At 40.7% G+C, this 23,834-nt stretch overlaps 3 protein-coding genes across 15 annotated transcripts in view; 2 read left to right on the forward strand and 1 right to left on the reverse strand.

The window, feature by feature from the left end:
• On the forward strand, positions 1 to 22,969 carry TERF2 (telomeric repeat binding factor 2). 10 transcript variants are annotated; one of them, XM_081512706.1, is made up of 10 exons: positions 1 to 398; positions 519 to 614; positions 1,229 to 1,359; positions 11,322 to 11,408; positions 12,642 to 12,788; positions 13,230 to 13,339; positions 14,604 to 14,993; positions 19,231 to 19,316; positions 21,326 to 21,369; positions 21,814 to 22,969. In XM_081512706.1, the coding sequence occupies exons 1-10, from the start codon at positions 20 to 22 to the stop codon at positions 21,970 to 21,972; spliced, it is 1,629 nt and encodes a 542-aa protein (XP_081368832.1). In that variant the 5' UTR covers positions 1 to 19; the 3' UTR covers positions 21,973 to 22,969. The 10 variants fall into 10 exon arrangements, with proteins under 10 accessions (XP_081368832.1, XP_081368833.1, XP_081368838.1 ...); XM_081512707.1 differs by having other exon boundaries at positions 21,329 to 21,369; XM_081512712.1 differs by having other exon boundaries at positions 14,604 to 14,812.
• NIP7 (nucleolar pre-rRNA processing protein NIP7) overlaps positions 2,316 to 23,834 on the reverse strand; it is a 38,828-nt gene continuing 17,309 nt past the window's right edge. For 2 of the 4 annotated variants that reach the window (XM_081512727.1, XM_081512728.1), the window contains exon 8: positions 14,031 to 15,662. In XM_081512727.1, coding sequence (XP_081368853.1) covers positions 15,453 to 15,662 — 210 coding nt within the window. In that variant the 3' untranslated portion in view covers positions 14,031 to 15,452. Of the gene's footprint in view, positions 3,150 to 14,030; positions 15,663 to 23,834 lie in introns of those variants that run through there. The other 2 variants (XM_081512731.1, XM_081512733.1) reach the window with 2 other exon arrangements.
• Positions 22,837 to 23,834, forward strand: part of TMED6 (transmembrane p24 trafficking protein 6) — a 7,693-nt gene continuing 6,695 nt past the window's right edge. Inside the window, exon 1 of the mRNA XM_081512726.1 lies at positions 22,837 to 23,809. The gene's annotated coding sequence lies outside the window, so the exon portion shown is untranslated. The remainder of the gene's footprint in view (positions 23,810 to 23,834) is intronic.

Consider the following 23,834-nt stretch of genomic DNA (forward strand, 5'->3'; position numbering starts at 1 on the left):
TCGGAACGCCGTCCGTATCATGGCCGCGGGAGCCGGGACGGCGGGCTCCGCTTCCGGCCCGGGCGTCGTGCGTGACCCAGCGGCGTCACAGTCGAGGAAGCGTCCCGGCAGGGAGGGCGGGGAGGGCGCGCGGCGATCAGACGCGATGGCGGGAGGAGGCGGGAGCAGCGGCAGCAGCGGGCGGGCGGCAGGCAGGCGGGCGTCCCGTAGCGGCGGGCGGGCTCGGCGGGGGCGCCACGCGCCCGGGCTTGGGGGCGCCGCGGAGCGCGGCGCGGGGGAGGCGCGGCTGGAGGAGGCGGTCAACCGCTGGGTGCTCAAGTTCTACTTCCACGAGGCGCTGCGGGCCTTTCGGGCTAGCCGGTACGGGGACTTCAGGCAGATCCGGGACATCATGCAGGGTGAGGGCCGGCCCTGGGGAAGGAGGCTGGGGGCTCCTGGGAAGGGGATCTGTGCACACACACCTCGCCCCCACGTGTCGCGGCTGGGGGTCGCCGAGTCAACGATGTCTTCTTTCCCAGCTTTGCTTGTCAGGCCCTTGGGGAAGGAGCATACCGTGTCTCGGCTGCTGCGGGTTATGCAGTGTCTGTCGCGCATTGAAGAAGGGGAAAATTTAGGTATGGCTGTTTTTTTATGTTCTTCTCACGGCTTACTTGTTTAGGGTTACATTGTTTTCAAACTTACATCCTGGACTGAAGGATTCAGGGTTAAGGTGGGCTGTTTTGTTTCAGTCACAGTGGTCTTTTTCCTTCTAGGACGAGTTTATTCTCTGGTTCTACTACTTAGTATTCTCTTGGCTGCTTTTCTGTGTTTATTTCCTCCCACCTGTTTCTTGCTCGCCCCAACTTTGTTGCTGTCTAAATTGAATTATGTGAAGATGGACATTTTTAAAAGTATGAGCACTTTTTTTCTTTTCCTAAATTGATCTTGACAGCTGTTGAGTAAAATGATCTATAGTTTCTGTTTGTATCTGATTCTGACATTTAAGATGCATATGCATGTGTTAAAAGAACAGTTTGTTACCTGTCCTGAAAATTACTGAAGGTCACTTGAAATTTAAGGATTTGAATTTGGACCCTTAACCTGTTTGTAAGCCTGTAGCCAGTATATTAACAAACTAAATGCAAGTCTTACTGTATTTGTGTTTTCTTTTTTATATAAATATATATAGACATAATTCTTCTGCTCTTTAGAAAATAGGTAAAAGTGAAAACTGTACTCTTTGTCCTAGACTGTTCCTTTGATATGGAAGCTGAGCTCACACCACTGGAATCAGCTATCAATGTGCTGGAGATGATTAAAACGGAATTTACACTGACAGAGGCAGTGATCGAATCCAGTAGAAAACTGGTCAAGGAGGCTGTAAGGCTCTATTTTTAATTTCTTTTTTCTTTTAACAAAGATCAGAGTTCTTTGAGCAATCAGTGTTTATCTTTCCTGTGTGGGGTGGAGGACAGACAGGGATGGAGAGAGAGCAAGTGAGCAAATTCAAAACACATTAACTCACACACATAAGTGTTACTTCATCAGGTTACCCTTCTTCCTAGCCCAGTCTTGGAAAGGACTGTTGAGGCACATGCTCAGCTTTCGTGATTTTTGATGGTCTTCCTTGTGGCCCTGACAGGAGGGGCCACAGTACACAGGAAGTGAGTTGGCATTGAAGAATGACATTTTGGAGAGTGTACCATTCAGAGCAGCATGTTGAAAGTGCTAAAAGTAACTGGCTTAGGATTTGGTCACCCTTGTTTATTATAGACCAAGGAGAAGAGCTGGTGCCTTGGAAAATGTGGGACCGTGTTGCGCTCTTTCATGCAATTACTGAGAGGCTTAGGGAACATTCCCTTTGAGCAGACAGAATCAGAGATGCTGAGATAATCAGCCAGTTAGAAAAATAGTAATGGTAGGAGGCTGGCGCAGGCAGCGTTCTTGACAAGAAAAAAGCTTGTAGAGTGTCTAGGAATTTGGGGCTGGAACTATGTCATGGTTCAGGTAGCTTTAAGTAGTGGAACTTATTTATATTTAAAACACTGAAGTGGCCATGGAAACCAGTCAGAAAAAGCTTTTTCTTCTCCAATAACCAAGGCTAGGGGTGTGGAAACAGATGCAGAGATGGGGACTGAAAAACAATAGCTCAGCATTGTCTTGGTGGTGAAAGTAAGGAAATTGGTAAGAAAAGATAAGAGCACCTCCTAAAAGGATGAGCTCTCAAGGGCAGAGAGGTAGGAGATAAAACCTTGCTTAGCAAAGAAGACATTTGGTCTCTTGGCTGTGTGCTGGGTACTCAGTCAGACACCCTGTTAAAAAAAGTTAAAAAACTGTGTGGGATGCCAATATTTTATTTATTCAGTTAAGCACCTTGGGGCAGGATCTACTTTTGGTCTTGCAAAGAATGCTGAGAAAATTCCCATTCCAAGGAGGAATGATTACAAGAATAGATTTTTAGTATTGGTGAGTCAGGTTTGTGTCGGAGATAAAATGCCAGAAAAGACATTAGCAAAGGAGAAATCCATGCCTACTTGGAAAACAGCTTAAGGATCCTTTGAATGGGAAGAAATGGTGCCAGTTCAGGGTAATTCATGTAACTACTCTTAAGTGGCCAGCTAATTCAGCCATGCAACTCTTTCAGAACCCAAGGGTTATAGTTCTGTCTTCTGGAAGAGCCTGTGGGCTTTCATCTTCAGCTGCATATTTATTATTTAAGTTCACAGATCTCTTGTTTGGAGGCTTCATTAGAAAAAATTTGTTAGCAAAATCTAGATTCCCTTCAAACAGTCCACCGTTTTCTTAGGTTGACTCCCTTCTGCTTTTTCATTTTCCACCAGGTGCCAGTTCTCTTGTTACTGCTGTGTAACAGAGTAAGCCAAAACTTTAGCAGCTTAAAACAATAAATACTATCTCTCAGTTTCCAAGGGTCAGGAATCTGGTAGTGATTTAGCTGTGTTTCTAACTGGAGGTCTCTCATGAGATTATAGTCAAGCTGCCTGCTACAGTTGCAGTTATCTGAGTCTTGACTCAGCCAGGGCTGATGAGTCTGCTTCTGTGGTCACTCCGTTGGTTGTTAGCAGGACTCACTTTCTCGCTGGCTGTTGGCTCGAAGACTTCAGGTCCTTGTCTCTCCTTAGGGCTACTTAGAGCACAGTAGCTTGCTTCCCCTAGAGCAGTAGTGATGGAAGAGAAGAGAAAGCTGTAGTCTTTTATAAACTAATCTCAGAAGTGACATACCACTTCCGCCATATGCTCTTGTTCACATAGACCTGACCAACTGGATTAGTGTATGGAATGGGACTAGGCAGGAGGTGGGGATCATTGGGAGCCATCTTAGAGGCCGGCTACCATAGTAATATCCAAGTTATTAAATGATATTGTATCACTTGTCTCTTCGATTTATTTTTTTTTAATTTCTTATTTAGTCATAAAATCTGTTAATGGTCATCTTTAGGAAAATATCTTGGAATGCCTAGGCTCAGTGAGGCTTTTTGTTGCATTTTTAAACTTTATAAAGTATCACAGCAGTTTATCTTAAAGTTTATTAAAATTTTTTTTAAAGTTTATCAAATAAGTTATTTGTTAAGTTAGAACTTCTCCATGTGTGGTCTGGGGATCTTTGCAGGTCTTCGGGACCCTTTCAGGGTTCAAAACTATATTCATAATAATGCCAAAATGTTAGTTGAGGTTTTCAGTGCACTGACATTTACACTGATGATGCAAAAGCAGTGATGGGTAAAATTTCTGGTGTCAAGGCAATAATAAACTGTATTAGTAGTCATTGTAGTCTTCATTGGCACATGCTTACAGTTAAAAAAAAAAAAAAAGCCAGTTTCAGTTAATGTCTTTGATGAAGCAGTAAAAATTATTAATTTTATTAAGCCTAATTAATTTTATTAATACACCTAAGAATGTCTGATGAAGCAGTAAAAATTAGAATTTTATTAAGCCTTGAACAAAATGTTTTTTCAGTATTTCATCTGACAAAATAGGAAATTTTCCTGTAGCATTTCTATTGTGTACCAAAACATGATGGTTTTCTTTAGGAAAAGTACTTGTGTGATTGGGCTGCATGCTGACCTAGCTGCTTTTGTAATGGAACACCGTTTTTATTTGAAATAATTGACAAATTTTGGTTATCTGGATGTGGTAATATGGTAGTCATTTTCTTGAGAAAGCAGAGTGAACTTGTCCTGTCAATGAAAACAGCTGGTAGCATGTGTTGCCAGAGATAAAATTCAAGCTTTTCAGGTGAAAATTAGAATTTTGGAAAACCTACATTCATGTGCTGGGTATCTTTCCAATACTTAATTCTGATATGATTGATAGTAATATTAATAACTGATTTTGAAAAGATTTTTAATAAATGTATCAAACACGTGGAAGATCATAGCTCAGTAAACCAATATTTTCCAAATGATCAATGAATTGTATTGCAAAATCATTCAAGGGTAACAGATCCATTACAAGTGCAAGCTAGACTATCACATTTTAACATAATAATGATGAAAAGTTCACTTGCCAAGTTTGGTGCAGAGTCAAAGAAGAATATCCACATTTTCTAAAAGAGCTCTTAAAATAATCCATCCATTTTCCAACTTTGTGTGAGGCTAGAATTTTTTAATATCCTTCAACTAAAACAACATAACAGAATGAATACAGAAGCAGAATACCATCTTTCTTCTATTAAGCCAGATATTAAGGAGATTTGCAAAAATGTAAAACAATGCCACCCTTCTCATTAAACTTTTGTCTTAGAAAATTAGTTTTCATAAAGATATGTTGTTTATGTTAACCTGTAATAAGTTGATTGTTATTTTTCAATGAATTAATAAATATCTTGAATTTTTATCAGTTTTATATTTCTGATAACAGTAAATATCAATAGATATAACCCATGTAAACAAAAGCTCTTTGGGGTCCTCATGAACATTTAACAGTATAAAGAATCGTGAGACCAAAAGTTTGAGAACTGCTTCTGTAAGCTGATAATGATATTGAGACTATGTTGGTTTCCTATGTTGGTTTTCTTTTTATAACTAAAAGAGAGAGGCCTCAGGTTTTTGTGAACATGGGAGAATAACATATATGGCATGTCCTTGAGGAAGCATTTATGTGTTGCTTTTGCTGTGCACCTTTGGTAATAGCACCTTGATTTTCTTTGGGGGGGAACTTACCCCATTTGAGGGACTGGTGCATCTCACACTGTCTTAAAGCTTAAATTTCTTGAAACAGAAGGCTTTGCCAAGGCTTTTTGAGCATTTGTGCTTCCTTAACAGCCAGGTTTCTTTTCGAGTTTGCTTCTTTAGCCTTTCTTCACTTCTGTGAGTTTGGCTTTCTCTTCTTAGGTCCTTTCTGGCATTTCCTCCAACACAGAACCTATCTCAGCTATACTGAAAATCTGTGCTTGGAATTTTGCTTTTGTTTAAGTTAGCCAGAGACCATTAATGTTGCTTACATGGTAAGAACCTTAACAGATACATAAGAGAAGAAATTATCCTTATCTCTGAAAACTTCCAAGTTTTCAAAAAGCAAAGTTTCATCTCTTAAAAAAACAAAAACAAAAAACAACAACAAACAAAAACTTCCCGGGAATCAAATTAATGCATAGTTTTTTAAAAGCTCATAGTACAAACTTTAGAGGCAAGCTTTTAATTTAGATTTTGAAAGCATTCACATTTCCTTTCTTGTTTCACAAATTAAACATAGTTGGGCCTGTACTCCAGTTCTAGGAAAGATAGATAAGCATACTCTTCTGTCTTTCTTAATGCAAGTATAAATCTTGGACAGAATGAATGGAGCAGCTGTCTGAGAACTCAGAAATGTAAAGGGCAGTAAGCAAATGGAAGACCAGAGTATGAAGGTCTACTAAACTGCTGATGGGTAGATGACCATTTTTCGCCTTTCTAGTATCACCAGGCCTGGACTTGAAGGATTCTAAAACCTGGAAAGTTCACTCCAGGTGTGAACAGAAATAACTGCAAGAGAGGCTCTCTCTGGTCTGAAGAGCAGGAAGGGGGATCAGCTAAGGGTCAGAGAGGGTGGAAGAAATCTCAGGGGGTTTTTTTCTTCCTTTTTCCCTTCTCTATCCTAGCACCCAGGCAGTATTACACTGCTGCAGACAGTAATGATTACAGTGGCAGGAGGGTAGGCACCTAAAACCAAAGGAAGAGAACCTTTTTACTTTAGCAGTGGAGCTGTGATTTCCAGAACTTGAAGTGGATTCCTCTTTTTTTTTTTTTGTCTATTCTGATGCCTAGTCCTGGATGCAGATACAGTTATTATGTGGCAGAATGGGGAAACTAAAGCCCAGGAATGCAAGGCTGGTTCAATATTTGAAAATCAATGAATGTACTTTATCCTGCTGGTCCAGAGAAGAATCATATGATCATATCAATTGAAGCAGAAAAAGTGTTTCACAAGATTCAACGTTAGTTCATGGTAAAAACACAGAGCAAACTAGGAACAGAAGGAAACTTACTCAACCTGACAAAAGGCATCTACAAAAAACCTACAGGGAACATCATAGTTAATGGTGAAGAATAGAATGCTTTGACCCTAAGATCCAAAATGAGGGAAAGATGTCTGTTCTCACTTACATTCTACATCATACTAGAAGACCTAGCCAGTGCAGTTAAGTCAAGAAAAATAACAGATTGGAAAAGAATAAAACTGTCCCCTTTTTCAGATCACATGGCTATCCATATGGAAAATTCCATGGAATATATCAAAAAGCTATATAATAAATAGTTTAGCCAGACTGCAGGATATAAGATCAACACACAAAATCAGTGAAATGCTAGCAGTGAAATTAAATTATCAAAACAGTATCATTTATAATAGTTCCAAAGAAGAAAAGAAAAATACTTAGGTATAAATCTAATAATAAAACGTGTAGGTGGGACTTCCCTTGTGTTCAGTCGTTAAGAATCTGCCTGCCAATGCAGGAGACGTGGGTTTGATCTGGGTCCAGGAAGGTCCCACATGCCGCATGCCAACTAAACCCATGTGCCACAACTGCTGAAGCCTGTGTGCCCTAGAGCCCATGCTCTACAACAGGAGAAGCCACTGCAAGGAGAAGCCTGAACACTTTAATCAGACAGTAGTCCCTGCTTACTACAGCTAAAGAAAGCCCACGCACAGCAACGAAGACCCAGCCAGCCAAAAACAAATTAAAAAAAAAATGTAGGATCTGTATGTGGAAAAATTACAAAATGCTAATGAAATCACAACCTAGTAAATGGAAAGAAATACTCTGTTTGTGGATTAGAAGACCTAATATAGTTAAGATGTCAATTCTCTCCAACGGAACTATGGATTTACTATAATTCTAATCACAGCCTCCACAGGATTTTCTGTTAGATACAGACTGATTCTAGAAGACATATGTTAAGGTAAAAAAAAAACAACACTAAAATCACGACAATTCTGTAAAAGAGGAGCAAAGCTAGAGGACTCACACCCAATTTTGAGAATTACTATAAAGCTACAGTATTCATGACTATAGACAAATGAGTGGAACAGAAGATAGAGTCCAGAAATAGACCCATACAATAGACTGTTCAATTTTTAACAAAAAAATGTGAAGGTGGACTTCCCTGGTGGTCCAGTGGCTGGGACTCTGCGCTCCCAATGCAGGGGGCCTGGGTTTGATCCCTGGTCAGGGAACTGGATCCCACATTCTGCAACTGAAAGATCCTGCATGCCACAGCTAAGACCTGATGCAGCCAAATAAATATATATATATTTTAATGTGAAGGTATTTCAGTGGGAAAAGGATAGTCTTCAATAAATGGAATTAAAACAACAGGATGTCCATATGCAAAAATAAATGAACCTTGACCTAAAACTCATACAAAAATTGATTCAAAGTGGATCATAATCTAAATGTAAAGCAATAAAACTTTTAGAAGAAAACATGAAAAAAAAACCCTTTATATCATGGACTTAAGGCAAAAGGCTTCTAGATACGACACTAAAAGCATGATCTACAAGAGCATGAAGTAGACTTCATCAAAATTAAAACTTGAGAAAAACACTGTTCAGAGAATGAAAAGACAAGCTATAGAGTGGGAGAAAATATTTGCAAATCACATATCTGACAAAGAATTTGTATCCAAGATATCTAAAGACCTCTCAAAATGAACAAGAAAACAAACACCCCAACCAAAACAACTAAAGAGAATATACTGTTGGCAAATAACATGAAAAGAGGCTCACCATTTAGTCAGTGGGGAAAGTCTGGCACATACCTATTAGAATGGCTAAACTTTAAAACTCCTCTAACACCAATAAGTGTGAGTGTGAATATGGAGCAACTGGAATCTTCATACATTGCTGATGGGGATGCAGAAAGGTATCTCAAGGGCATTATTATACTAAGGGAAAGACACAGGTCTCAAGCACATTACACTAAGGGGAAGAAGCCAGACTCAAGGCTATATCCTTTAAAAATTAAGCTGAGTGACTCCATTTATATGATGCCATTTATATGACATTCTGAAGAGATGAAACGGTGAAAAGACGAGGTGTTAGGGGCGAGGAAGAGGTGACTACAGAGTGCAGCACAAGGGAGGTTTATTGGATCCGTGGCTCTCTGGCATCATTGTGGTGGCCACAGGAGTCGACACGTGTTAGAACGGTACGCCCAAAGAGAGTTAAAACATAATAGGACCTAAATGATTTATAAAAAGTAAAACCTTTGTATTCTTCAAGAAAGCAAGTACAGTCTTAGTATAGTTTTTCTGCTGAAAATGATGTAAAAGTGAATATGATGATCTGACTAAAATGAAAAGACTTACTTTGTCCCCTTCCTGGCAGCAGGAACTTAGTGTTGTAACTGCTATTCAGAAGCATGTGACACCAGTTTCCTTTGCCCCGTATGGTTGTGCTCAGCCTGTTGAGGACAAAAGCACCAGAAATTTGTATTTTCTGAATTCCCTTGCTAGTCCTCCTTCCCTTGGTCTGTATGTATCTCCTTAAACTCTTCCCTGTGAAGAACTGAAAATATCTATGGACCCGTTTTCCTTCCCTTCTTTGTGTGTGTGAGGTATGTTTCTTTGACACTGTATTTAAAGTAGCTACTTTATCCTATTAGATAACTCCAAGTGGTACCAATTTTTTCCTGGCTTTCCTCATTTCTTTAAAAATGTGCACATACGTTTTTAAATATCCTTTTTAATTTTCAATCACTGTTATTTGCCCTCTGTGTGTGCGCTCTTGGAACATAGAACATAGGTTTCTTGACGGAAGGACTCTCCCTTTTTCTCTGTGGCTGAGGAGACCTTCTTATCCTATGTGGAACTTTGCCCTGTTTTCTTTGCTGCTTGTGGAGTTAGCCCCCTGGGGTTTATAGTATGCGAGGCTGTGCTGGTTCTCCTACTGAACTGGTCTGAGTTCCACTAGTGGGACTCTGGTCAGCAAGTCCCTCCCCACTTCCCCCGCCCCCCAGTATATCCTCCTCTCATTCCCCCATTACATCAAAAGTTGTGCATCCCAAAAGAACAAAACCAACTGTTCCGGGGGTCTAGAATGACTCCTGTCCATATTGCCTTTCCGTAGGAGGCCCTATTCAGATTGAGTAAATGGTCTGTAATTCAGTAGATCAGATTCTGTTGTATCAGCTGTTTTTTTTTTTTTTTTAATTAATACTGAATTAGTGGAGGTGATGGAATTCCAGTTGTGCTATTTCAAATCCTAAAAGATGATGCTGTGAAAGTGCTGCACTCAGTACACCAGCAAATTTGGAAAACTCAGCAGTGGCCACAGGACTGGAAAAGATCAGTTTTCATTTCAATCTCAAAGAAAGGCAATGCCAAAGAATGCTCAAACTAACGCACAATTGCACTCATCTCACACGCTAGTTAAGTAATGCTTAAAATTCTCCAAGCCAGGCTTCAGTAATACGTGAACTCTGAACTTTCAGATGTTCAAGCTGGTTTTAGAAAAGGCAGAGGAACCAGAGATCAAATTGCCAACATCCACTGGATCATCGAAAAAGCAAGAGAGTTCCAGAAAAACATCTATTTCTGCTTTATTGACTATGCCAAAGCCTTTGACTGTGTGGATCACAATAAACTGTAGAAAATTCTTAAAGAGATGGGAATACCAGACCACCTGACCTGCCTCTTGAGAAACCTGTATGCAGGACAGGAAGCAACAGTTAGAACTGGACGTGGAACAACAGACTGGTTCCAAATAGGAAAAGGAGTACGTCAAGGCTGTATATTGTCACCCTGCTTATTTAACTTATATGCAGAGTACATCATGAGAAACGCTGGGCTGGAGGAAGCACAAGCTGGAATCAAGATTGCTGGGAGAAATATCAATAACCTCAGATATGCAGATGACACCACTCTTATGGCAGAGAGCGAAGAAGAACTAAAGAGCCTCTAGATGAAAGTGAAAGAGGAGAATGAAAAAGTTGGCTTAAAACTCAACATTTAGAAAACTAAGATCATGGCATCTGGTCCCATCACTTCATGGCAAATAGATGGGGAAACAATAGCAACAGTGACAGACTTTATTTTTGGGACTCCAAAATCACTGCAGATGGTGATTGCAGCCATGAAATTAAAAGACGCTTACTCCTTGGAAGGAAAGTTATGACCGAACTAGACAGCATATTAAAAAGCAGAGACATTACTTTGCCAACAAAGGTCCATCTAGTCAAGGCTATGGTTTTTCCAGTCATCATGTATGGATGTGAGAGTTGGACTATAAAGAAAGCTGAGCACCGAAGAATTGATGCTTTTGAACTGTGGTGTTGGAGAAGACTCTTGAGAGTCCCTTGGACTGCAAGGAGGTCCAACTAGTCCATCCTAAAGGAGATCAGTCCTGAGTGTTCATTGGAAGGACTGATGCTGAAGCTGAAACTCCAATACTTTGTCACCTGATGTGAAGAGCTGACTCATTTGAAAAGATCCTGATGCTGGGAAAGATTGAGGGTAGGAGAAGGGGACAACAGAGGATGAGATGGTTGGATGTCATCACCAACTTGATGGATATGGGTTTGGGTAAACTCCGGGAGTTGGTGGTGGACAGGGAGGCCTGGTGTGCTGTGGTCCATAGGGTCACAAAGAGTCGGACACAACTGAGCAACTGAACTGAACTGAATACTGAAAATCTAGTACCTTACACGCTGAAGGAGAGTATATGGGTGTTCATATGGTTGAACAATAATTGTTAGTTTTTAAACAGGAATTTGATAGAATCTGGAAAAGTTCTTGGGTATATAAGACTCAGTTTTACTTTTCATTGGAGCTTATTTTGATATTTGATATTCTGATTATATTTTTCATTATTACAACAGTTAAAAAAATTTTCCCCCCCTTTTTTAGGCAGTCATTATTTGTATCAAAAACAAAGAATTTGAAAAGGCTTCAAAAATTTTGAAAAAACATATGTCCAAGGACCCTGCAACTCAGGTAAATTTGATATACTTTTGCTTCCATTACCTATATCCAGCTCATTGCTTTTTGTGGGGAAATGGAAAGGATTCTGTCAGGAATATTAATATTCAGTACCTTGAACATGTTGTCTTTTATATCTAGGATAATTTACTGTTAGAATGGCTTTTCAAAAATTTGAGAAATTTGCAGAAATCATTTACTTGCCCATTTCTGCCAGGTGTGTGACAACTCTAGTGATCAGAACCAGTACTAACACATCTGACTTTATTTACATAAATGCTGATCCTGCAGGCTTGAGATCTGCCTTACTGAGGACTCAACGCCTTTGTTTTCTGGTGTCAAAAACTCTGCTGGTACCCTGCTCTTTTTTTCTTTTATATATAAATATAAATTTTATTTTTGAAGAGTTAATATATGTATATAATATAACATTCATAAATACAACAAAAGCTGCTGCTGCTAAGTCACTTCAGTCGTGTCCGACTCTGTGCAACCCCATAGACGGCAGCCCACCAGGCTCCGCTATCCCTGGGATTCTCCAGGCAAGAATGCTGGAGGGGGTTGCCATTTCCTTCTCCAGTGCATGAAAGGGAAAAGTAAAAGTGAAGTCGCTCAGTCATGTCCGACTATTAGTGACCCCATGGACTGTAGCCTACCAGGCTCCTCCGTCCAAGGGATTTTCCAGGCAAGAATACTGGAGTGGGGTGCCATTGCCTTCTCCAATACAACAAAAGAGCTTAGTGAAAATTCTCTCATCTCTGACTCGGCTATCTCATTCCTCTCCTTAGAGGCAACCAATGCTTTTTTTTTCCTTAGTGCAGAGATTCTGTGCATATGCAGGCAAATAAGTGTGCATGAGCATATTCTACACACTAACTTGACCATTAAATTGCTACTTTCACTTAATGTATCTTGGAGATCTTTTTATATTAGTATATAGGGAGCTTTTCATCTGTTTCAGTTTTCTTTTCTGAAACTTTAAAAATCTTTATATGTAAAAGTAGAAAGGTACTTGAGATCCTAAGTTCTTCATCCTTTTTTTTTTTCCTTTTGTATAGCTACATAGTAACCAACCATGACTGGTCAGTAATTTTTGACCTGTTCTACACTGTGGTAGGCTTCCTTTTCCCCCAGTGCTATTCATTGACAGCACTGAGAAAGTTCTGATAGTGTTGTCTTAACTCATCATCACTGAATCTTTACTGGAGTTTTCCTTTCTCATGTTGCAACTATCGGTCCTTTGTGTAGAAGCTGAGAAATGACCTCCTAAACATTATCCGTGAAAAGAACCTGGCCCACCCTGTGATCCAGAACTTCTCCTATGAGACCTTCCAGCAGAAGATGCTGCGCTTCCTGGAGAGTCACCTGGATGATGCAGAGCCCTACCTCCTCACGGTGGGGCTTGGAAACATTGGTCATCCTAAGTTTCAAAGAAAACCAAAAGTCTGGCTTTTGCATGTGACCCCAACGGTGTATGTGGGATTCAGAAACTAGATTAGGGATGAGATTGAAAGGATAGAAGAGGAGACACAAAGTAAAATCACTTAGTTTGTTGTCCAGAATAACTGTTTGGAATTCTTGCAACATCAAGATCCTTTTAGCACCACTCAGATTGAATTCTCCTTTAGTATAGAAAACTATGAGCCATTGTGTGGGAAAGGAAAGAAGAAAGAAATGTGAGACAAGTACTCTCCCTTTTTATGTCCTCCTGTAGTCTATGCCTAAATTGGGTTTTTAAGTGAAACGTGCTTGCATATGAATATGTTCATGGTAAAAAAAAGCAGAGAGTTAATGATCTGTGACTTCCTCTTTTTGACAGTATTTTTCCTTTCTCAGATGGCCAAAAAGGCTTTGAAATCTGAGTCCTCCACCTCAGCCACGGTGAAAGAACCACAACCTCAGCCAGCACCAGAGCCCGTGGAAAAGCCACTCAGAGAACCTGCCAGGTAAGAGAGATGCACTTTTGTGATGTTGGGATGAAACATAGAGGTAGTTGGAAGCATAGTCATCGTCTTAGAGCAGAGTCAGTTAGTTCTTCTGGTGATTTGATCTCCTAACATGTTACTGGATTACTCAAGGAAGGCACTGTAGGATTCACAGAGCACACCCTGGGAGAATGGGAATATTGAAAACAGGATGTTAGGTCCTTGGCAGAAGTTCCTGACTGGCTATTCCTCCAAGGCTCTTTCCTTCCGTTTCCTCTGTCTTTGCCTCAGTACTTCCCTGTTGGTATGTTATCTCTTAATAGTGTTGAGACTTGTGAATCAGATTCCTGAGACCAGTTAACAAAGCAGAGGTCACACGTTTAGATCTCTTTGAGGGCCCTGTAAGAGATGTAAAGGAGCAAAGTGGGTACAGGATAATACAATTTAGAGCATGGGACTGGGACCCAGAGAAAGCATGCTTTCCAGCTTTGTGTAATTGTTGCTATGTTCAAGGTCCAAACTTCAGTTCAAATTCTTATGTGAGATGTCCAAAAAATATTTTTTGAGATTTCCCAATTTTTGAATGTTGGGGGTTAGTCCAATTAAGGAAAAGAAAAAGGTTAGACAAGACACATCTGCCAGCTAGGGTTGCCATGCAGGCTGCCAGTTTGCCTTCTCCTTACAGTGTTTACTTAAAACATACTAGCTATTCCAAATGCTCGATGAACTTTATTTTGAAAAGGCAGTTTCTCAAGATCCCATTTATAAGTGTATTGTAGGAGAAAGAGGGCAGAATGGAGACCACTCTTTTACTACTCTCATATGAGGGTTTGACTGGGACAGCTGGAAGAAGAATTTAGATTTGAAGGTGAGATTGCTGGATTATCGGTTGGTTGTCCAGATGGACTTATAGCTGGTAGGCATGCTGCAGAGCTTTTGCATTAACGGAAAGCATCGCTTTAGTCCATGCAGAATAATGGATTAGTACACCCGCTGAAGAGGTCTCTGGAGGGAGTATCATTGGCCCTAGTTCCTTTAAGGTTCTCTTGAAGTTTAAGCTCCATAATTCAATTTACATATCATATTTAAAACCTCGGCTTAACACTTATAAATGGAAGTTCTTATAAATAAAGGCTGTATCATGCACTTTCTCTTTTTTTTAAATGAAGAGTTCTCAACTTGAGGAGTCTCTAATTTGAAGCTTCACACTTTGAAAAAGTTGTGGCTGCTTGGACGGGCCTTGGCAGTGGTGAAACTGATCTCTGTGTGTTTGCGTTGTCTGTAGGCAGCTACAGAGCACACCAACCACCATTGGGATTAGGACTCTGAAAGCAGCTTTCAAGACTCTGTCCAGTGCACAAGATTCTGAGGCAGCCTTCTCAAAACTGGACCAGAAGGATATGGTATTTCCTAATAAAGTGTGCCCGCCATCACCAGCCCTCAAAAACAAGAGAACAAGAAAAGATGACAACGGAAGTTCTGCCCCTGCTGAGGGTGAGGGTGGCTCTGAACTGCAGCCCAAGACCAAGCGCATGACAATAAGCAGACTGGTTTTGGAGGAGGACAGCCAGAGTACTGAGCCAAGCTCAGGCCTCGACTCTTCCCAGGAGGTCACACCGGCATCACCATCCAAGCCCACTGTCCTCAACCCCCTCCCTGGGGAGAAGAATCCCAAGTATGAAGACCTTCTTTGTAGAAGTTTGGGGGCTGGTTGGTGGTCCTGGTTAGGCCTGGTATTGCTTCCATGAATGAAGTAACTTTCAGCTACGTTATTCACCACCAAGGCTTGCTCAGACTGCTAGAGTGTGACTCAGGGTGGGGAGGGATGTAGTAGCCATGCTGCCAGTTCTGAAGCCCTGTGCTGGGCTTCCCGGCGTTGCACTAGGTGGGAGTGGAAGGGTGTCAGAGCCTCCTGCTCACCACTGCTTCCATTTTTAGTGAACTGCTGAGTGCCTTGACTACTAAATAGTAGTCTTCTTACAAGAAGTTTGTTTGAATTGGGCCACATTATACTCTGATCCTTAAAACAGATTTATGAATATTTATAGTTTTGTACGTTCAATGGACATTTGAAACTTGGCAAATTCAGTAAATACTAATCTTTCACATTCTGCTAGGCTCTGTGGGGCAGTGGTTAGAGTGCTTTCATTTCGCTCCACTTCATGACCCCAACCTGGCTTTCAGTTTTGCTGCCTTTGTGCCCTCTTGTGGATCTTTCCTTTAGGCTGACTGGTCTGCTTGCTCCCCTTAACGCTGTATCTGTCCCTGTGCTCTTCTTGCTGCCTCTCATTCCCCACGTTTGGACTGTCATTCCTCTATCGCCGCTTGTCAGAATCCCATCTGTCTTTCAAAGGGAAGAGAAGCCGATGTTAACGAAATACTTTCTGTGGGCCAAGCACTTTCAATTATTATCTTAGTATCTACATTCCTCACTCTGAGTGATTTATCAGCCCCATTTTATAGGTGAGGAAGGTTCAGAAACGTTACTAACTTACCTGAAGTCATACAGCTAAAAAGCGGCAAAATCGGGCTTTGGGATTTTTAAATCCTAGTTAGTCTTGACACAAAAACCCATGTCTATACACCGTGTACACCAAGCTGCCTCACCTCCATAAATTTCCCCTGGTCACTCTGCTATAAGTGATCTCCCAAGGTCACTACCATCTCTACTTCTACACTCTGTTGTAGTTGTTTGGGGACCTATGCCCCAGCATACTTGTGCTAGGTACTCTGTGGGGCTGTGGCATCTGATAGATAAGTGATTTATACTCTGGCACAGATCTGCACTATATAACACTATCTGCATTTGGAAGTGAGTCAGTCATTGGCTGGGCAAGCTGAATAACACACAATTATTCTCATTTGATACCTGATCTCTGCCTCTCACAGCAATTCTATGAAGTATAGGTATTGCTCCCATGAACAGATGAGGAAACTAGAAAGAGTATGATTACACTGGATAAATGGAAGGATCTGTCAAGGGTATGAGGTATGATGGGTACTCTAAAGCAGAGGTTGGCAAATTATGGCCTCTTGGCCTATCCAACCTGTTGCCTGTTTTTGTAAATAAAGTTTTATTGGAACAGCCACACTTATGAATTATGTATTGTTTGTGGCTGCCACCTTGAGTTGAGTAGTTGCAACAAAGACAGTAAGGCCTGCAAAGCTTAAGATACTATATGGTGCTTTACAGAAAAAAGGGATTCCCTGACTCTGGTTCTAGAAGAAGCTTATGTGAGATGCCCTGGGAGCTGCAGGGAAGAAGAGCTGACCTGGGCAGCAGAGTTGTGGGTGGGGCAACCTTGCAGAGGGGCTGGCCTTGGAGAATGAGTAGGAAGTCATCCAGCACATTGGGAGGTGTGGGGTTCTGGGCAGTGGGAACCTCTTAACAGCTCAAGAAAGCCTGGTATGCTCCGGAAACTGTCGTGCAGTCTGTATGGCAGCAGAATACAGTGCACAGAGAGGATGAAGGGAGAAAGGTCTGGAAGGTAGATGGGCCAGATTTTGAGCCCCTATTACGTTCTATCAGGCAGAGGTTCTCAAGGGGGGCTTCACGTCAATTACCTGCAGTGTTGGGCTCCTGACTACTGAATGAGAAGGGACGAGGAGTGCTCTCTAATCTGCTTTGCTAACTGTGCCCCAGATAAATCTGATACACTTAATCTGAAAGCCTCTGAGCAGACATCACTGACAGCTTCTGTACTGACACTGAGGGAAAGGAGAGGAGGGTGGTGGAGCCTGCTGCCTGGTGAGCAGTCAGGACACAGGGGAAGTTGGGCCAGTGGAATCGGAGGCAGGAAAGGCAGGCTTAGGGTCTGTCACCTTGATGGCGGGGCCACGACTACTAGGCTTTCATATCCCTCATGGTACTTGGCACAGAACTAGTGCTTATAGAGGTATTTTATGAACCAAACAAAGTAACAGTTCTTGGTTCTTGGAATTTAAGGGGCCACCAGCAAAACTTCTACAAAAGGGTAAGAAAGGAAACATTTTATCCTTTGTGGGCTACTTGTGTCTCTGTTGCATATTCTGTTTTGTTTTTTTACCACCCTTTGAAAAATATAAAAACCATTCTTAGTTCAAGGGCTGTACAAAAACCAGCAGCTACAGACTAGTCTGCCAACCCCTCTAAGACCATTAAGTTGTTATAACTTCACCACTTATGAGCTCAGTGAGCCAGTAGTCTGCACAGCCAGCTAGCAGTCAAGATGAGAACCAGGTCTGAGCCCCTTCTACAACATGAGAAGTTAGGAAATACTGAAACATTTATACATGTAATAAATGCTGAGTTCAGAGGAGGCGTAGAAAGTTACCAAAGTGATCTGCAAAGACAGTCTACAGGAAGAGTGACCAGCCACTTAGGTGAAAATGATGGACCCAGAGGTAAAAACCAGTTTTATCCCAGGACTTGGATAAATTGATGGAAAACTTAAACTCTGATCCTGACTTTTATTTATGAGTAGTACTTAACACAGCTAACATCCTGAGATGGATAAACCTCATGTAATTTTTACTTTGTCTCAAATCAGTCATTCTTAGAGATATCCTTTTGGAGGTTATGATCTAATTTAAAGACAAAAGAGTTCACTATTTGTCTCAGTTACTTAGTTAAGTAACTGTATAGAAAACTTATGAAATTTTTTTTCAAGTGTATGCATTTACTAAGCAAATTGCTTTCATTACTCATTTTAAAAAATACCCAGACAGGCTTTGCAACAAAATTTCATAGTGGGGAAGGAGACAGCAGTTTGTCTGTACTCTCTTGTCAGGTTTTTCAGGTGATTTTGAGCTATATAAATACTTCAAAACTTAGTCCAGATACTTTCCATGTTTGTTTTTTAAAGGATGTTATAATTCTGAGGTTGGATTTGTGCTATGTTTGCTAAGACAACATAAATACAATTTTCATTTATTTAGCAACTTGGATTTTGGATTATATTTTAGTTTTGGAACTGTTCTTGGTTGCACCTAGGTACTAAAAATTTCATGTTCACAGGGAGGATTCTTGTTTGCTTACTATTCTAATCTTTGATAGTATAATTCCTTTATGGCTCTTTGATAATCCAATTGTTAGTTTAGTTAATCTCTCTCCAGCTTCTGTTAGGGTATGTGTTACAGTGCAAGGTGTTTGGGGTAGACAAATGAGGATAATGGCCTCTGATGTCAAGGTGCTTACAGTTACGGGTATGTTGTGAAATGCTTGTGTAATACAGTGGAAGCAGAGGAGCAAGGGTTTTTTGTATGTATCGAGCAGTCTTCATTGAGAATGATGGCCTCGAAAGACTTCACTTGGCATGGAAGGGAATCCCAAGCAGAGAGAACAGTAAACAGAGAGGCAGGAAAGCAGAGCTTATAGGAGGAAGGAGGAGCAGAGAGCGAGGCTGTCCTGTTTGTGTGGGTGTGCAGGTGGTGTGTGGCAGGGATGTTGGTTGGGAGAGGAGGAACTGATGAGAAATCGATGGGCCAGACTGGATGATCTTGGCTCCCTTATACGGGCCTTTAGTCTTAACTGTTTACACAGTGAGAAGCCATCACTGAATAGAGGATGGATCTGGTAATTTTAGGATGACTGTTGAGGTGGCTTTGGAAGGAGAAGGGGCTGGAGGGGAGAGATTCCAATTAAGAGGCTAGTGTGATACTGGTGAAAGGTACTGGACCATGGGCTTGGGCTTGAGGAATGGGCAAGAAAAGGAGAACACTCCAGAGATAGGAACAGAGCATCTCTATGACAGAGGGGAAGGAATTTGCAGCTTCTAGGTTAGAATAATGCTGAAATCCTTATGAGTCTAAACCAACCAACCAAAAAGCCTCAGGAAAATGAACAGGTTGTTGAAAGGGGATGGTGATGTATTCAGTGCTGAGTTTGGGATGACTTTGTTTTACACGTTGTCCTCTCATTGATCTCCCCTCAGAGTACCCAAAGGCAAGTGGAACAGCTCTAATGGGGTTGAAGAAAAAGAGACTTGGGTGGAAGAGGACGAGCTGTTTCAAGTTCAGGGTAAGCCAGAAGGTTCTCACTGGTCTCTCTCCTTAACACTTGCTGAAGTATAGATGCATGCTACTGTCACATCAATGTTCCAGAAGCTGCTTGTCTCCAAAATAGAAAAAAGTTAAAAAGTTCCACATTGTGATTCTTGAGGAATCAGTTTTATGTCTTTTCCCATTAAACAATGGAGACTATCAAAACAACATTTTACAGGTAAAGAAAATTCCTGGTTTGGTTTAATAAATCCTGTATTTAATGATAGTTGATATTCTTCCCAAAGTATTTTATTTTTTTTTTCTCCAAAGTATTTTAATTAGAAAAGGTAGAAGTGGTCGTTCATTTCTTATTTAACTAAATGGTCTCTTACCAGTTTCTGTATAATAAATGTTTTCTTCCAAGATGAGAAATGTTACTTTCCCTTAATGAATACTAAGCTTCATAGCATTTACATTAGGATCCCCCCCACCACATACTTTGCACTCTAATGAAAATATCTACATGCTAAACCTAGTCTTGCAGATGCTGAAGACTTTTGTAACACAGCAGCAACCAGTAATCTTTTGCCAGTCTCAAAGGTTTTGTCCTTAAGAATTACCTTTTGTTGGCAAAAACATAGTTGGCAAAATCAAGATTACACAAAAAATGGGAGAAATAATGATGAATAAAAGTGGCATTAAATATGTTTAAAAACAGGATATAGAAGTTCTAGAAAACATCCACTTCTGATGCAGTCCAGATTTGTCAGTTTCATAAATCTGCTTCTACTATATACAGTAGGAAATACTTCATAATTTAAAAATAAATAATCTGCTCCTGTAAGTACCCCTTCTGTGTCACCCTCCCTTCATTCTTTAGGAAGCATTCCTGGGACAGTGATATCTGCTAAGGCAGACACTGCAGCAGGTTCCACGTTTATGCAGCTTTGCCTTATGCAGCTTTTTAACTGGCTCTTGTTGGCTTGAGATGGCATGTCCATTACACTTGTATACCCTCCTGTAGCCCTCTGGTCCTTTAAAAAAAATTATCTTGGTCCTTGTTTGATGAAGCCTGACCTATATCCATAAAGATGAAAGGTAGAATCTGAATAGATCTCACACGGTCTGTTGGAGTGGGAAGCAATAATTATTACCCCATTCTTTTTGTTTGAGGAATTGAGCCAAATTTTACTTACATCTAATATTTTGGAAATTCAAAAACAATAAAACTGGATTATTTCAAAGCAGTGGTTAACAAGGAGTTAACAGAAATTTTATATATATATACACACACCCTGGAGAAGGCAATGGCACCCCACTCCAGTACTCTTGCCTGGAAAATCCCATGGATGGAGGAGCCTGGTAGGCTGCAGTCCATGGGGTCGCTAGGAGTTGGACATGACTGAGTGACTTCACTTTTACTTTTCACTTTCATGCCTTGGAGAAGGAAATGGCAACCCACTCCAGTACTCTTGCCTGGAGAATCCCAGGGACGGGGGAGCCTGGTGGGCGGCCGTCTCTGGGGTCGCACAGAGTCGGACACGACTGAAGCGACTTAGCAGCAGCAGCAGCATACACACACACCCTCATATCTAGGTGTATGTATATACACAAATACATGCATATATTACGTATTCACACATATATATGTATGTATGTGTATATTAGGAGTATATACATATATTAACATATATATTAGGATTTTAATATATTAATATATATATATTAGGATTTTAAATACCACAGTTCCTCAGTTAAGTTTAGAAAATGATACTTGTTTTACTAAAGATCCTGAAATCCTGACCAACGTTTATAGCATGCCTGTTTGTGAAGTATTTGCTTTGTACAGATTCTCATGGACTGAAATGATTGGTATCTTGCAAGCAAAGGACAAAAACAAATTATCCTTTAATGATATCCTTTATTCTCTCAAAGTTTGTAAAATCTGAATCAAGTTTTCCCTTTGGGGATGTTCTGTGCCTTTTTCTTGTGGGTTGTGCTGAGAAAGGTGAGCTCTGACATGAGTCTGCTTCTAATGTTTTCCAGCAGCACCAGATGAAGAGAGTGTAACCAATACAACAAAAAAGCAGGTAATTTTTTAAACTGTCTTTTCTAATCTTTTCTGGTTGTAGGGGTAGAAGAGAGGTAAAATAAGTACCCACATTTCACAGGCATAGACTACCCATGCACCTGTTAAAAAATTTTTGTGATTTTCAGATAATCCAAACTAAGTAATAGTTACTCTCTAGAAGAAAAATCTAGGTCAGAAAGCTGACACATTTCCCAACCATGAACAATACGTGTTTAAAGTTCTGAATGCAGAAATGATTACTAGTTGAGGACAAAACAGTAAGACATTGAAAATTAGTAAATGTTCGAATCCATGGTGTTAACTTATAATCTGTATCATGTTTTAAGAGTATAAATCCTTCCTTTGGGTTCAGATTATTCTCCTAGACTTCTTCACTATATGAAAATGTAAGTAGAAAGAACAGGTGGTGATAAATCCTTTGCTTCTCTTTTTTTTCTTGCAGAAGTGGACTGTAGAGGAAAGTGAGTGGGTCAAGGCTGGAGTGCAGAAGTATGGAGAAGGAAACTGGGCTGCCATTTCTAAAAACTACCCATTTGTTAACCGAACAGCTGTGATGATTAAGGATCGCTGGCGGACCATGAAAAGACTTGGCATGAACTGAAACAGGCTTTCATTTCCACAGAATTCACAGGAGCATGGTTCCTAATAATAGCCCCTGGTAGTCTGCTGTTTCTTTCAGAAGCTGGGCTGGGATGAGAATTTTGGGCATCCTCCTCTCATGTGGGGGAGGTCCCAGTTCCACTTCATCACAGTTGGAGATCATGGAGCTGAGAAACAAAGCCAAGTCCACCCCATGTCCTTGGCAGAGATGACAGGCACATAGCTTGTACAGTGCCAGAATACCATTAGTATTTCCCTTCTTTAGTGGTTTGCTTGAATTTAAATCCCCGGTAATCAGTAGAACCTTCTCCTAGGAAATGGTGGAGTCTATTAGGAGCCACTTTTGACTCCATGACCTGTTAAAACCAGCAACATGAGCATTATTTGGAGTGAACTTCTTCCAGGTAAAGCTTTGGCCTTCTGATGCAAATGCAAAGGAACTTCAACTGTCGTGAGCCCAAGTTGATGAGAGACCAGTCCTGATGGAATCAGAGTCCCTTTAAACATTGTTCAGCCAATTGTGACATCAACACCTAGAAACGTGACTGCCTTGGCATTTGCTCTATTTGCTGGCCTCCGTAGGCAGGTTTAACCTCCACTTCTCACGTGGTTGAACCAGTGTGTTTTTTGGTAAAATGGTGATTGTAGATAAGCTTAGCCCCTGTCCCATACACTCTTCCCAATTCCCTTCTTTATGCTGGACTTTTAAAGCTTAAAAAAATCCTGATTAAGTATAAATGCCTAATTCCATTCTTTGTGAAATGGTTGCTTTCGCCTGGTACCCTAATTGTGCTGTGTTAGTGTCTTGCACTGGAATTCAACATTCCCTTCTCCTTTTGTACTGTGTTGTGCTTGCTGTCTCTCAGATCCTTAAAGACTGTCTTTTTAGCAAAAAAAAGAATTTCAGTAAAGTGTTTTCTGTAATCTTTTTTTAAAATGAGAACTAATTATTGTCCATAACTTGTAGCATTCTTCATTAAAGTCTTGCTTCTCTCAAATTTAAGTAGCTGTTTAATTGCAGCTGAAAAAACGGAGGTAGCAAAATGCTGAACAAGCTTTGGCAAACCCTGCTGTCTGTGTTAAGAAACTAATGTCAAACTCTATTGAATGTTCTAATCCTTAGAAACTGTGCCGCACAGAGATGTGGAAGTTCCTTCTTAATCTGTCTCATTTCCTCATTTACCATACCTCTGGGACAAAATAATTCCCTTCTGTCCATTTCTTTTGACAAAACAAATGTTAAAGTTTAAAAATTCATCCTGTAGTTAAAATCTGGAAACTTTGTACAGCTTTATTACCTATTTAATACACGTTTGGGGGTTTGGTACTGCTGTTTTTCTAACAGTTAACTCCAAATTAAACTAGTGAGAAGGTGAGAACTTGATCTCCACTTGATGTGGTGGTAGCTAGTTGTGGTCTCCCTCCAAACCAAGCTTTAGGATCCAGTAGCTTCTTTATTTTCAACTCTCACATTGTTAGATGGCACTCTCTAAGTAAAAGAGTTCAGTTCAGTCGCTCAGTCATGTCCGACTCTTTGCGACTCCATGAACCGCAGCACGCCAGGCCTCCCTGTCCATCACCAACTGCCAGAGTCTACCCAAACCCATGTCCATTGAGTCGGTGATGCCATCCAACCATCTCATCCTTTGTCGTCCCCTTCTCCTGCCCTCAATCTTTCCCAGCATCAGGCTCTTTTCCAGTGAGTCAGCTCTTCACATCAGGTGGCCAAAGTATTAGAGTTTCAGCTTCAACATCAGTCCTTCCAATGAACACCCAGGCCTGATCTCCTTTAGGATGGACTTGACACTGGGATATACTTAAGGAAGCAAAATATTCCAGTAAGTGTTTCTCCAATTTGAGAAA

Source organism: Giraffa tippelskirchi, chromosome 7, assembly GCF_054371585.1.
Source record: "Giraffa tippelskirchi isolate mGirTip1 chromosome 7, T2T-mGirTip1v1.2.pri, whole genome shotgun sequence".
Taxonomy (NCBI): domain Eukaryota; kingdom Metazoa; phylum Chordata; class Mammalia; order Artiodactyla; family Giraffidae; genus Giraffa; species Giraffa tippelskirchi.

Bases quoted from the DNA above. Each gene is read 5' to 3' on its own strand.
- TERF2 (XM_081512706.1), top strand. From the start codon at position 20: ATGGCCGCGGGAGCCGGGACGGCGGGCTCCGCTTCCGGCCCGGGCGTC. The intron at 1,360-11,321 runs GTAAGGCTCTAT...CCCCTTTTTTAG, and splicing joins GAAAACTGGTCAAGGAGGCT to GCAGTCATTATTTGTATCAA. The intron at 13,340-14,603 runs GTAAGAGAGATG...CGTTGTCTGTAG, and splicing joins CCACTCAGAGAACCTGCCAG to GCAGCTACAGAGCACACCAA.